At 44.3% G+C, this 14,165-nt stretch overlaps 1 protein-coding gene across 11 annotated transcripts in view; it reads left to right on the top strand.

Moving 5' to 3' along the window:
• Nucleotides 1-14,165, top strand: part of MYO5A (myosin VA) — a 91,518-nt gene that overhangs the window by 41,008 nt on the left and 36,345 nt on the right. For 6 of the 11 annotated variants that reach the window (XM_026855767.1, XM_026855764.1, XM_026855759.1 and 3 more), the window contains exons 10-17: nucleotides 1,424-1,689; nucleotides 2,251-2,332; nucleotides 4,774-4,914; nucleotides 5,700-5,825; nucleotides 7,902-7,985; nucleotides 9,304-9,306; nucleotides 11,414-11,575; nucleotides 13,548-13,645. In XM_026855767.1, the coding sequence (XP_026711568.1) occupies nucleotides 1,424-1,689; nucleotides 2,251-2,332; nucleotides 4,774-4,914; nucleotides 5,700-5,825; nucleotides 7,902-7,985; nucleotides 9,304-9,306; nucleotides 11,414-11,575; nucleotides 13,548-13,645 (962 nt within the window). The remainder of the gene's footprint in view (nucleotides 1-1,423; nucleotides 1,690-2,250; nucleotides 2,333-4,773; nucleotides 4,915-5,699; nucleotides 5,826-7,901; nucleotides 7,986-9,303; nucleotides 9,307-11,413; nucleotides 11,576-13,547; nucleotides 13,646-14,165) is intronic. The other 5 variants (XM_026855768.1, XM_026855762.1, XM_026855765.1 and 2 more) reach the window with 1 other exon arrangement.

Genomic DNA, 14,165 nt, shown 5'->3' with positions numbered 1-14,165 from the left:
ATCCCACTGAATGAGCTAGAACAAAGGGCAAATTCCTGTGCAATCCTATCCCGACACGGTAAACATCTACCAGGTGGGGGTGAATGTCTGCTCAGTGGCACCTGCTACCTGAGCTGTGCTGTTCTCTGGCAACAGCCATGTGATTATAGAGCTCTGTCACCATGCAGACTGGCCTGCCTGGGGAGCACTGGCGTGGTGATGCAATGGTGGTGCTTCAGGGAGCTCAGTGAAGGGCTCTGCACGGTGCTGTGAATGAATGGGTTGGTTTGATGTCAGCTGGACTAATCCTAATGTGACACTCTTTTGTGCAGTGTTCATTATTATTATTTTATTATTGTCTTCTGAGCCGAAGTGGTATGGCTAAACTGAAAGGAGACATGCTTAGTTAACTGAGTTTGGAGGTGTAACAGCACTGCCACGGAGGCTGTGTGCTATAAGGACTGGAAGAAGCCCCAGAGAAGTCAGAAGGATGTGGAAACAGAAAGATAAAGTTGATGTAGCCTGAAGCTACTGGGCATGTAGTAACAGTCCCCTGTCATCTGTCCTTGTCAAGACACTGCTTGTCAGCATGCTGTTGAGCCACCAGGTGCAAAGTGGATGTGATGAGAAAGTAGTGTTGGGGAGTTCCTTAGGAGGAAAGACCTGTCTGTCCTCCTTGATTCCAGCTATCGGTTTGCTTGTTAGTCACAAGGTGTAGTAACTCATCGAGTGGTGAAAGCGCTGCATGGATTTTTGTGCAGAATTCTCACTCACCCATCTCAGTGTGGCAGCCCTGCTGGTTGATTTTACCTGGTTAAACAAAGGTCAGGTTTTTTCACTTGTACAGTCCGGTTTGAGAGTTAGAGAAGGTCATTTGTGTGTTCCAATCTCTTAACGTTTGTTTCCAGAATTCACTGAGAAAATCCTGAGACCAGAGCACTAAAGCCCTTCCACACCTCTCCCTGTTCTTGGCTTGGCCTGCAGTGCCCACTGCCCATCACTCCCCGAGCTGTGGAGAGCGCTGCTCAGGAGCTGCAGCCCGCTCTGCCCCTAGCACACACCTGATGCCCTGTCCTCTGCCTTTCTCCAGCTCCTTCACTCAAACTGAGACGGTTAGTTATAAGAATTCAAAACACCAAGTCCATCCCTGTGAAGCTAGGTGATTCCTTTTTACAGAGGTTGCAGGTTCCCTGTGTGGGGCATTTTAGTGAACACAAGTATAGCAAAATACCTTTGGGAACACTGTCATTCACTAATTTACTTCAGCAGTGTGATAAGTGAATAGGAAAGTTGTTACGTTTTGAAGGAGTAGGAACTGAGGAAGCTGCTGTTGCTGGTTATTGTTGAATCGCTGCAGGCAGGCAGTTCTTCTGATTGCGTGATTGCAGTGATTGTGTGCTGTTGGTAATGCTGTGTCAAGACCTAACAAGATTGGATTTTTTAGCCCAAGCATGAACCCCTAACCATCTTCTGTGACCTCATGGGTGTGGAGTATGAAGAGATGGCACACTGGCTCTGCCATAGGAAGCTTGCAACTGCCACCGAAACCTACATCAAGCCAATTTCTAAACTTCATGCCATCAATGCCAGAGATGCACTTGCCAAACATATCTATGCTAATCTCTTTAACTGGATTGTAGATCATGTGAACAAAGCCCTTCACGCTACTGTAAAACAACATTCTTTCATTGGAGTGTTGGACATCTACGGGTGAGTCTTTTCGTCAGAAATATGTTGCCTCTTACATAACTATCTTACTGCAAAGTGTCTTTGTCTTTATCATGTAACGCAAAAAAACCCAAACCCTTAGCAGCTGCTTATTCCATCTGAAAGCAGTAGGTGTTTAGTTTTGACATGCTATCCAAGATCTTTGTCTTGAGTTTCAGGTTTGAGATTTATAGTGGGATTTCAGAATTTTGCTGTTGGTAGTTCCTCTGTGTATTGCATTGGGGAAGGTTACGAGGGAATTGTCATCTCATGGTTCCTTCAGGGTGGCATTTCTAGAGAGGACAGAGATAACTGACGTGCTCTCCAGTCTCTCCCCCGTGTTCCTCCTCCCTGCCTAAAGAGGGAGCATCACTGAATCGCTCATGTACTGCCATTTGCCATTTCTCTGTGTACTTCGTTGCTTGATTGTGGTTGTTCGTGCTGAGAGTAATGCAATGAATTTGGCTGGAGGGAGGGAATTTAAAATTATGGGGTCATTTAATCTGGGTTGTTTTGTTTTTTTTTTTCACTGCACTAGTAATTTTGAGTATCTGCATATTTTAGATTTGAGACATTCGAAATCAACAGCTTTGAACAGTTCTGTATCAACTATGCCAACGAAAAACTGCAGCAGCAGTTCAATATGGTAAGTAGGAAATGACTGGCATTTCCTCTTCCCTTTCCCCTCACCCAAGTCCATTCTGCTAATTGGGTCCCCAGTGGTTTGTGAATTCCTTCACTCTATTAACCAGCTGTCCTGGCCGTGGGCTTTGGGGGATGGGGAAAGAACGACTATCTCCTCGAAATAGATTTTATGACTAACTGCTGCTCTGGGACTATTTGAAATTCTGATCACAGTAACAATTATAAGGCAGAAGCAGTGCTTGGCAATTAAGACTCCAAGATTGCCTGTCAATGAGAGCACCATGTGGATGGAGTTGGGGTTAGCAGTGTCTCTGTAACCCCCAGAGAGAGCCGGTGCATGGGCAGCAGAGAGCAGGGCTTGGCTGCTGGAAACCTGCCACCCGTGCTTCCTCTCCTGGAGTTATTTTCTGAGGGTTTTCAGCCTCATCCTGAAGTTGATGACTGACGTGTGGCAAGAGGCGCCTCTTCCCCCTCCTCCAGAGAGATCACGATTCTCTCTCTCTCCTCAGCCTTAGTGACGTTTGTAATTATATATCTTACCTGCATAATGATGAGGCAAGTTATTTATGCCAGGTCTGTTGCTAGGCTCTGCTGCAGTATGGGAATAGCTTTGAACTCTTTACGAGTGTGCCTCCACGGCAGTGTGTGCTCACAGGATCCCTGCGCCCTTATTCACCCCAGCAGCAGGGATGCCTGGTGGGGAGCAGGCTGGGTGCTGGAGCAGAGGCTGGGCTTTCCAGCCCCGCGTGCCCTTTCTGGGCTGGTGCTGCCACGGCGGGGATGTCATAAGTGGGATGTCGTAACTGCTAAGTGCAGGGTTTCTCAGAGTTTTCTCAGCTCTACAGAAAAAAATCTAGTCACTGTAAGAATTGTAAGGGTTTGCTTCTTTACTGAAGATCACTGTCCTCATGTTCTTTTCCCTCCTGTGCTGTTGTTGTAAGCACTCGTCTCACAAAGGACAGGGCGAGGGGGCTTTTGATGCTCCACCAAGCTACCAAACCCAATGCTGGTGGACACAGAGACCCGTTGGGCTGCTGTGCAGGTATACGGGGTGGAGGTGCTTTAAATTAAAGCCCTGTGCCTGGTGGCAGGCAGCAAGCCTTCCCGTGGCTGAGGGCAGGCTGCTCGGGGAGTGCCCAGCCAGCCTGGCCTCCCTGGCCACCCTTCCCCTGCCTGCCCACCCGCTGAAGACATTTATCACCATGTAATTGCCAATTCCTTTACAGTGAGGAAATGGTTTTACGTTTTCTTTCAGGACTTAGGTGGGATATGAGTCGCCAATAAAACGCTCCCGCTGGCTTTCCTGTCAGGAGTGACCTCGGCGTGTGAGGCGGGCGTTAGCGGCAGCGTGGGAAGGAAGGGCTCCCGCGGGCGCTCTCAGGGAGCGCTGCTGGGGGAGGATGGCCTGGAGCTCATAAATAAAAGGGGTAAAGGAGAGTTTTCTGCTGTCTAGCAGATGTGTGCCCCAGAGCTGTGAGGCGTTTGTGGGCGTGTGTGCTGAGCTGGGGCCGGCTCCACGGATACAGGTGCCTGCAGCACCCCCGGCCCCTGCCCACACCACTGCCCTGCTCTGAGCTGGGCTCTGCCTGCCAGAGCGGTTAGTGGGCATTAAAATTTAAATGGGACATAAGCCATCATTTGAAATAACTGGAGCCAGCAGTCTTTTTGTTTTTAAAAAGACTGCTTGTGCTATTAAGACCACAGTTTGCCTGTTTAATATCTTATTATCGTTTATTTTCTTGAAGTTCTAGTTCACCTCCTTTGCACATTTCATTAAAGGTGTGCAGGTTTTTTGCGATAATATTTTAAAATAAATATACAACTACGTTGTTATTGATCTTCGTACCAGATAAATCTTCCGCAAAGTTTTGCTTAAAGAATTTCTTGTGCTAATACTCCTGGAGTCATTCTTGCAGGTTTTTGAAGAGTAAATTGTAATGCAGTGCGTCATCTGAGGAAAAAAATCAGCAGCCATTTAAGAGAAAATGGAGCTCTGTTCTTTTACAAGGAAACACAAAAGTATTTATAGTGAAATTTTACTTGAAATAGAGCCATGTTCATAACTTCAAAATCATAAATGCATGGCACATCCCACTTTATAAGTTGCTGTTCCCGCATTTGAGGATTTTTCTGGGTTTTGTGTTTTTGTTATAAGAGAAAAGAGCTTACAGTAATGGTGGAACAATATAGTAAAAAAAAAATAGGAAAAAACAGACCTTATTTGCACAGCGTATGGGTGAGTGCTTTAATTTAGTCTGTTGTTTTTAGGCCAGGGGAAAAGGTTAATTTATTTTTCACACACTTACTCGTAAAGGGTTTATTCAGTGAAACTAGTGTGTCACTTGACAGCCTGGATTAATGTGCCGAGATGAATTCAAGTGAGAGTTCAATGTGTTTATCCTGCATTTGATTTCAGAAAAGTGTTTTCTTTTTGCCCTGTAGCATGTCTTTAAGCTGGAACAAGAAGAATATATGAAGGAACAAATACCATGGACCTTGATTGATTTCTATGACAATCAGCCTTGCATCAACCTCATAGAGGCCAAAATGGGAATTCTGGATCTGTTGGATGAGGAGTGCAAGGTGTGTGTTCAGTGGCTTTCATAGAGACAGAGGTCATCAGCTGTCCTGCTTCTGGGGTCTCACGGGGAAAAGTCATCTGCATACACCCATTGTTTTGACACTGATGATGAAAGGATTTGGAGAATGCACAAACAGAATTGGCAATGACAGAAGGGCAAAAAATGGTTTTAGTCACGCCTCTTCCCTCCTCTCCATCATGTATCTGTTTCTGAGTCTCTGATCAACCTTTGTTTTGACTCTGGCAACTTTCTCTTTCCTGAGCATAGCGAGCGCAGTCTTTGGTCCTGTCAGATTTCTCCAAATTGCTTCTCGCTTGGTGTCTCACCTTTTGTCTTTTATCTCAGTTTAATTTATGCCGAGCCGTGTACAGGGGATGGCGCGTGGTGTCTGCTTCAGTGGAAACCCAGCTTGGGGTTCTTGTGTATCACAAAGCATCACGAGCAATCTCTAATGGTGGTGGATGAGTTCTGACCTGCTGAGATGCTGCTCAGTCAGATAACGTACCTCTTGGACTCCTGCCTTCAGGTGTGTGACACTGGAAGTGTTACTAGCGTCGTATGTGTCACAGAGCAGCTGTGCCTGCTGCCGGGCTGCACCCAGTCTGGAGTGGTAGAAAGGCAAGTGCATAGCTCAGTACTGGCTTCCTTGCTTATGGCAGTGCTGGAAATCTGAGGAGTTGGAGCTTGAAAGTAAACCATGGAGTGTTGTTCCCTGTCGTTCTAGCTTCTTTTGCTACTGAAAAGTTTTCAAGACTTTTTAAAACGGTTGTGTGTTCTCTTCTGTAGATGCCAAAAGGCTCGGATGACACTTGGGCCCAAAAACTATACAATACTCATTTGAATAAATGTGCCCTCTTTGAAAAACCACGTTTGTCAAATAAGGCTTTTATCATCAAGCACTTTGCTGACAAGGTAAGGACTTTCTCTCCGGTACCTCTTCCTGTGTCTGCTTGTTGCTTGAGCGTGTGTGCGGGAGGGGACCCTGGGGCAGGCTGCTGTTGCAGGCAGCAGCATCCCTGCCTCGACTCAGCTTCTTGCAAAATGTGTGCCTGTCTGTACACCCAGTCAGGAGAAGAAAGTTGACCTGGCAAGCTGTGCAGAGCCAGGAGCACAAACAAGAGCTCCTGACTCTGTCACATGCTGTAACCACTAACCATCCTTTTTCACAACATGACAGCTTGGTGTATTTGCAGTTCACAGCATAATTGTATCAGTTCCAGTTAAGCTACAGAAATACACAAAATAGAAAATTGTATCTCTCGCCGTAGCTTTAGCTAAAGAGCAACAACAAAACAATGTGGGTTTTGCTGCCATCTGAATGTGCAAGCAGGAAGGAGACTAACACACCCTTCTTATCAGTGTGTACTGCTCCCAGCCTCGCCTCTGCTGGCCAGCGAACAGCTATTTCTGGGAAGCTGGATGAGGGATATCTCGTTGGAGATGAGGGATATCTCAGCGGAGCATGCGTTGCTCAGCTCCCACAATGCATCATCAAACTGAGCAACTCTTGAGGTTAAAATAAAGTTAAAAAAAAAAAATCCTGTTTAGGATAGATGTCCTGTTAAAGAAGCTGCTTCGAAATATTGTTGGCTTTATCAGGAGGTCTGTACGTGCTGACATGGGGGGGTTAGAGCCCTTTATTTGCCTCCACTTGATTTCTCCCAGGTCCCTGAATTTATGCGTAGAAGAGGGGTCCTGTTCGTGTTACCTTCACGGAGGCAGCAAGAACATCTCTGTAACTGTTTAGATTCGTGAGTTGTGTTTTATTTGGCGGATGAGAGAACACGAAGGATTTAGTGAATATTTTATATACTGTTCATTAGGCTAAACTTTGGTATTTGAAAACAAGGCTTTCCTATGCCTGCTCTGAGCAGTGAGGGCCAAGGAAAGCTAGAAGGAGCTCCAAGCAGGTATTGGCAAAGCTCTAAGCTCTGATGCCCTGCCTGTGCTAAGCATCATATGCTTTCCTGTGTGCTTACGCGAACACATACGGACATCGCGAAGGAAAAACTAAAGCTGTAGCTGGCAGGTTAGTAACCTCTGTGCCTCGGCGTTGTCTTCTCTGGGAGAAGGCAGAGATTCTGCTGCCCTCCCGTGGCATTGTCTCCCGCAGTAAGAACATTAATGGCACCTGAGGTAATGTTCAGAGGGGGATTTCAGCTTGAGGAGATCCTCTGCCACCTTGCCCCTAGGGATTTTGTGAAATGTTTTGCAGTGGGGTGTAGTGTCCTTGTGTAAGCACTGATAGAGAGGGGTGCCGATGGCTTCAGGCTGTTTGCTCTGAAGGAACAAAAGTGCTGTAAGGGTTTGCTCTTCTGTTTCATAATCTGCACGCCCACTGGTACAAGATCGAGTTCTAAGGTATAGACTTTAACAGTAGTTTTTGTTCAGCCTTGAATTAGGACAGTAAGCTAAGTACTAGGTTTTTATCTGATGCACGGGGTGGCTCTTTGGTCCAGGAGACTCCACAGCCCTGTGATAGAGGATTGTTATGTCTTGTCACAGTGTTCAGACTTTTTACTGCTTCTGGTAAAAATAGTCTGAGTACAAACGAGGCATTTTCATAATAAGCTGCAGGCAGATCTACTTATTGCCTCTCAGCTAATGAGATGGGGTGAGACACTTTGTTCTCAGATGCATTTCACACAATTCTGCAGCCCTGATAACTTCAGTGGAGGAGATGCACAACATCCATTTGATTCTTCACCTTTATTGTAACCATTCAATCCTGCTGTCTTACCACAAGCATCTCAGCAGTGAAATATATGTGCTGGGATACAGTAACAGCGTTCATCTCTATGTTTTAATGGTTCACATTTTACTGGAAAGCACTCTCTTTGAGGAAAATATTTAATAAAAATGCACTTGGGAGCTGATATTTGCAACATCCACGAGAATTATCTGTTTTAAATGTTGGTGAATTCTGTGCAAAACATTCTTATTAAAGACTTTTAATACTTACTTTTTTTGTAAAATTATGGTTTTCAGGTGGAATATCAATGTGAAGGCTTTTTGGAAAAGAATAAAGACACGGTTTATGAAGAACAAATTAAGGTCCTAAAATCAAGTAAGGTTAGTATAAGGATTTTTTTTTTTTTTTTCTTCTGCAGTTGTGAATCCTTGAATCGAAGGTCATATAAAATTTCTTATAAGCCCTAGGAAGTATTTCTCCTTTGGTATCAGATCAACTGAAATTGAACATAGTTTGAGTTTTTCTTGTCTGTCTGTATGAGTTTAGAAAGTCCTGTAGTCTAATTTTCCTCCATGTAAGATCAGTGTTAGCCACTGATTTCACTCCTTGGGGTTTTTTTGGGAGGGGGTTGTTTGTTTTTTTTTTTTTTTTTTTTTTTTTACTTTTCACAAAATTTTTACTCTATTTCCTGTAAAGGCATCAAGGAATTCTAATATACTGTAGTAGTATAAGAAGGCTTAACAGTTAAGCCCTGAATTTTGTAATCTGAAAACAGAAGCTCCTTGTTTATGGCCTGACAATTGAGCAAAAAATTTCTGGAGGAGAGACAAGTTCTGTTCCAGAAATAAAATGAGAGAGGAATGAAATTTATAGACCCTAAGGACACAAACCAGAATTTATGGAGTTTTGCCTTCTTGATATCTATGAAAGAAAGATAACATCTGAATTGAAAATTACTCCGTGAAGGAATATTATAGAACAGGCCTTCAGTGGCACCGTCTGCTTTTTTTAATGGCAGAAATGGTAGTTGTGGTCTTCTGAAATGTGAAGGCAATTAACTTGACATTGCACTGTGATGGCTGTTGGGAATTGGCTAGCTCTGATGGCCCAGGGAGCTGGGTATCAAGGACAGGCTATTTAAAATTATACTATTCTGTCAGGAAAACCAACATTTTTCTCTTCTGTTTCTATTCTGAGGAGATGTGTGAAGCTAAATGATTAAAACATGTAGTATAATGAAAAACCACAGCAGACTCAGTGCTGAGGTGGTTTGAGTGAAGTGAGTTTCTGGGCGTGTGGGAGGCAGGTGGCAGGGACCAGCTGCCTGTCGCTGGGGCTGTGCTGTGGCGCAGCAGGGAGCTCTGCAGGGCTGCTCCGAGGTGAGGAAGGGGAACACAGCCGCCCTAAAAACATGACAACGGGTCAGGCAAGTTGAGTTGAGTCAACTCCGTCTAAACACTAAGAAACAACATGGTTTTCTCCAGTGGTAAATTTTACCAAAAACAGTGGGTTTTTTTTTTTTAAAAAAAAAAAAATCAGCTGTGAAGCAAATACATTTTCAAAAGAAGAATGTTTCATTTTTATTTTCAGCAGGCCCTCTTTATTAGTAGTTGTAGTGGGATTGCATTTCTGATTATTTTGTTGTTGTTGTTGTTGTTGTTGTTGCCGTTTTCTGGGTTTGCTGTGCACATTCAACAGAAGGTAATTCTACATTGAATGCATCATCTGCCATCCTGCCCGTGCCCACTCTCACATACAGCTCGAATGCTGCACTGCTCTCCAAAGTGCATGACACACACTGCTCTTGGCAGGCACTTTAGTGTTCAGCTATTTATTTTGGCCTTCTCTATAAATCCACCCACAGGACCTCTTTGAACTAGTTCAGTTTCCTTGCATGTATCATGAAAGCAATACAAGTCCTCGGCTTTTATGCTTGCTGCTGGCATGTTAAAATCTTCTGTTGTGTCTCTGTATTGAAAGAAATGATCTGTAAGATTGTTAGCAGCATGTCTGTTAAGTTGTCTGGAAAAAAAAATTACAATGAAAAAAAAAAAAAGCTTGCTTGCTCGTTTTCTACCACCTGAATTATCTGCCCTTTGATCAGTGTTTTCCATCTCTTTGAACACTCCAAGTGTTCTGCGAAACAAAGAAAATTGATAAGGTTCTAAAACCCAAAAGAAAACATGACTGCCCTCCCAGTGTGGATCGTTGCAGCAGTGCTGACCCGGGCTGCAGAAGGCCAGACATTGCTCCTTTCTTCTGCATGCGGTAACGGAGGCAGTGTCTGTGCAAGTGGCACCTTTGAAATGCATTTGCCCGTTTTTACAGGCGGATTTTCCCAGGATTGGAAAAAGGGAATGAGTCTTAGGTACTGATAGCTTAGAAGAGCTCATCCATCTGCAGTCGAAAGACTGGGCACCCCCTGCCCACCCCTGCTCCTGCTGTGTGAGAGCATCAGGAGTTTCAGACAAAGCAGATTGCCTTCAAATAAGTTTCTGTACAGGACGAAAAGCCTTGGCTCTGTAGCTCAGGTGCCTGTGCACACCAACTCGCTCCATCTGACCGCGGGCAGCCGAAGCAGGTGGCGGTGGCCCAGTCACCCTGAACTCTTTGTTGAGTCGTGGAAGGAGACGGGGTAAATCCCCCCCTGGAAATGTCATTCTTCCACCAGCGAGAGGTAATCTAAGGTGATTCTGCTCCTAATCCTGCTCAGATGTGATGCTCCTTTTTTAGTTGAGGAATTTAGGATCCCTTTGTAGCATTTGTCGTCATTATATGATGCTGGAGTCCTGTGCTGGATGCTACTTTGCCTTCTGCTAGTCCATCTGGCACAACCACAGAGCACAAGTACCATTTTGTTGCGCCGCATGTTTCATTGGATATTGTGCATGTTCACCAAGTTTTATAAGGCAAAACCAATTTTTTTATTTTTTAGGTTGTACTTAGCCCAAGCACTTTCTAGTACTGAAAATTGAATGCTCCTATCTCTTGGGAGAAAATGCACAGATGCTAGATAAAAGATTATTCATTGACAGGTAGTGAAGTTCAGATTTTCTTACTGTTATAATGCTTCTGAAGTGCTGTAGTTGTCAGTAGAAAGACCTGGTGGTTTTATTTTTAGTTACAAGTTACTTCAAAGCAGCTATTATACATGGGTGTATTTTGTAGCCATTAGAGAAAGGAAACCAGAAGCCCTGTCTGATATTTGGAAGGATGTTTCAGGTTTTTCCTCCACTCCCACTGGCCTGAGAGTACATCTTCAGTCAGACAAATTTGGCTAATGTTTGGTTTGGGTTTTTTTTTTAGTTGATAATTCCTCTTTTAAGTTGATTGTTTCGATTTAGAGTGATAAAGCAGGAATATTCTTTGTTGCCTGCTGGGTTATTCAGTGTCCTAGATATTTTTCAACCACAGAGGAGTCTGATGCACCACTGGAATATGAGAGGACCCTGTTGTTTCCTTCTTAGATCAAAGCAGCTGTATATAATTGCAAGTGGTACTTAGGAAAGTGCTGTCAGTACCTAACAGTTTCACATGGAAGCTATTGCTGGCCTTATGAAAAAAAAAAAATCAGAATTTTATCTTCAGAAGGAGACTCACTGATCAAACCCACAAAATTTTCAGTATTAAATCATGGCCCACTCGCTGTACTACGAGCTTGAATGCTTTTTTTGCTTTTGCCCCTGTGTGGAGTTCAACAAAAACCCAGTGCTTACACACAGCCTGGACTCTAACTACCTTAAGCACAAATGGGTGCAATCACTTTCTGGATTCTTACCCTCTGTATATTTTTCTGCCGTTCAACCAGTTTAAGCTGCTACCAGAGTTATTCCAGGATGAGGAGAAGGTCCTCAGCCCCACATCAGCAACCCCTTCAGGGCGCATGCCTTTGTCTCGAACAGCTGTAAAACCGGCCAAGGCCAGGCCAGGTCAAGCAAGCAAGGAGCATAAGAAAACTGTGGGACATCAGGTGAGTTTGAAGATGCAGCTCTATTTAATAAATTCACCATCTGCCTCTCTCTGTCTCATCAGTCTTAGGGTATGCTGGTGCTTCTTGGGATCCCTTATGATTTTGAGACAGGTGCAGCTGATTCTGACTTACAGTTTGGAGCAAATATCCCCTAATTACTAATACATTTGGGCCACAGTTTCAGGGAGCTCCGTTCTTATCGTGGCACCAAAACTCATAGTTTTCAAAACAGATTTAACATGCTGGGTGCTGAGAGACTTTGAAAATCTTGTACTGGGTCTTTTTGATCATGGGCCACACTGTCTGACTCAAATCAGAAGTCGGAGTTCAGTCCACAGGAAAACTTGGTTCCAGTTATCAATGGGCTAAACATAAAATATCCATGGGTATGTGTCAGAATTAAATTAAAAGTGTGCGGATTGGTATGGCTGGAGAGCTCACTTCTTCGTTACTTTCTGCTCAACAGGTTTAACAGGTGTTTTCTCAAGATGGTTATGTCCCCAGTCAGTGCTTCATATATGGCAGATTGTCCCTCAGACTATACATAGGAGCCAGGGGAACTTTTCTGACAGTTTGGTACTCAGTTTTTCTCTACTTGCCAGCCTGTACCACTTTCCTAGTGAGTAGTAGCATTCGTTTGCCTGGGGCTTCCAGGAGATCCGTGTGGATAACTCTTGTAGTGTTACTGTAGGACAGCCTGGAATATAAATCAGGTCTCGGGGAGAATAAGTTCTTTGTATCAGAGTCCCCTGCCAGTTCTCGAGGACTGAAGCAGCCACATCTCTTGGGTGCTCAGAGTTCTGGTAAAATCACCAAAAATGCCTGGGCTTTGTCCATGGCTTTGGATGCTTGTCGATCCCCTAACAAGGATGTTAGCACAGTGGCTGTGCAGGCACGAGTTAGTCACACTGCTAAGTGAAAATCAGGGGGTTCAGAGAACGTTTGATTTGGATAGTCATCATTTCTCTATAACCTTCCCCAGGCAAGCTATGTCAAGCTGTGGGTAGGAATAGGAATGGTTATTTACGCTGCTGTACAGATTGCAAATCTGCTTGGCATGTGTTCGTGGTACAGGCTGCAAATTCCAACCTTCAGCAATTCGTGCAAGAGAACCCCTGCCCAGTTATCTTTTTAATCTGAACTTCCATTTCTGGTTTTGGAAACAGACAATGTCCTGAGGCTGGTAGAGGCCTTACAGTTTTGTTGTCAGACTGAAACTACAGGTTGAATTTCTAAATTTTAATGAAAGCTGACACAAAGGTCATTTTTTTGATCATATTCTATGTAGAAATAGAGCTTGGCTTAGAATCATGAGCTCAGCAGAAAGGGGGATATCCGTACCAAGACGTTTAAAACATCTAAGACGTGTTTTCCTGGTTTTCTTTATCTGTTAGGTATTCTGTGGTTAGAAGGATACACTGCAGCGTGTTAGGTATTTGTGGTCCTGATGCTGCTTTAAAAGTAAAGCTCCTAAAACTCTCAGATATTGGACTTTCAAAGTTATCTTCAGTAGGTCTGACATTGGGATCAGATACTTTTTTTTTACCACTCCTGATTTTAAATTTGATTTCAAATTAATTTTAAATGAATTTACTATTTAGTAATATGCCATGAGCTTTAGTCACAAAGAGATGGATTAGACAAGGATAAGGGTAGATGAGACAGTCAGAAGCTGAAAACAACTCAGTCTATCCCTTTTTTTTTTTTTTTTTCCTTACTTTATCACATGCAGATATGGAACCTTTACTCCGGTAAGGCCTAACACTTAGAATTCTCACTGTAACAAAATTCACCCAAAGGTGGTATCTGAAACTAAAATCTGTTGCCATTACAAAACCAAGCTGGTGTTTATTACCAAAATCATTATTACAAATAAGCAAATATCCCTAGGCCCACTTCCTGAGGTTATCTCAAACATGACTGAACTTATTGAGGCTACTCCCTGATATTTTTCCCTTTTCCTTTTTCAAAGTTTCGAAATTCTCTTCATCTGCTGATGGAAACCCTGAACGCTACAACTCCACACTACGTGCGCTGTATTAAGCCCAACGACTTCAAGTTTCCGTTCACGTAAGCTGGTTCTTGTGTGGTTTGTGTAGCCTGGGCGTGGGAGGGGATTGCCCAAGGCCTTGGAGGATCATAGAATGATAGACTGGTTTGGGTTGGCAGGGACCCTAAAGATCATCCAGTGCCACCCCCCTGCCCCAGGCAGGGCCACCTTCCACTAGCCCAGGTTGCCCAAAGCCCCGTCCAACCTGGCCCGGAACCCTGCCAGGGAGGGGGCAGCCACAGCTTCTCTGGGCAGCCTGTGCCAGGGCCTCACCCCCTCACAGGGAAGATTTTCTTCCTGTGTCTAATCTAAATCTACCTTCTTTTAATTGAAACCTGTTACCCCTCGTCCTACCCCTGCACCCCCTGATAACGAGTCCCTCCCCATCTTCCCTGCAGCCCCTTTAAGCACTGGAAGGCCGCTATAAGCTCTCCCCGGAGCCTTCTCTTCTCCAGGCTGAACACCCCCAACTCTCTCAGCCTGTCCTCACAGGGGAGGGCTCCAGCCCCCTGAGCATCTTCGTGGCAGATCTGTGTCTTT

This window comes from Athene cunicularia (assembly GCF_003259725.1).
Source record: "Athene cunicularia isolate RWA chromosome 10 unlocalized genomic scaffold, athCun1 chr10_part1, whole genome shotgun sequence".
Classification (NCBI taxonomy): Eukaryota; Metazoa; Chordata; class Aves; order Strigiformes; family Strigidae; genus Athene; species Athene cunicularia.
This window is presented reverse-complemented; position numbering and strand designations above follow the sequence as displayed.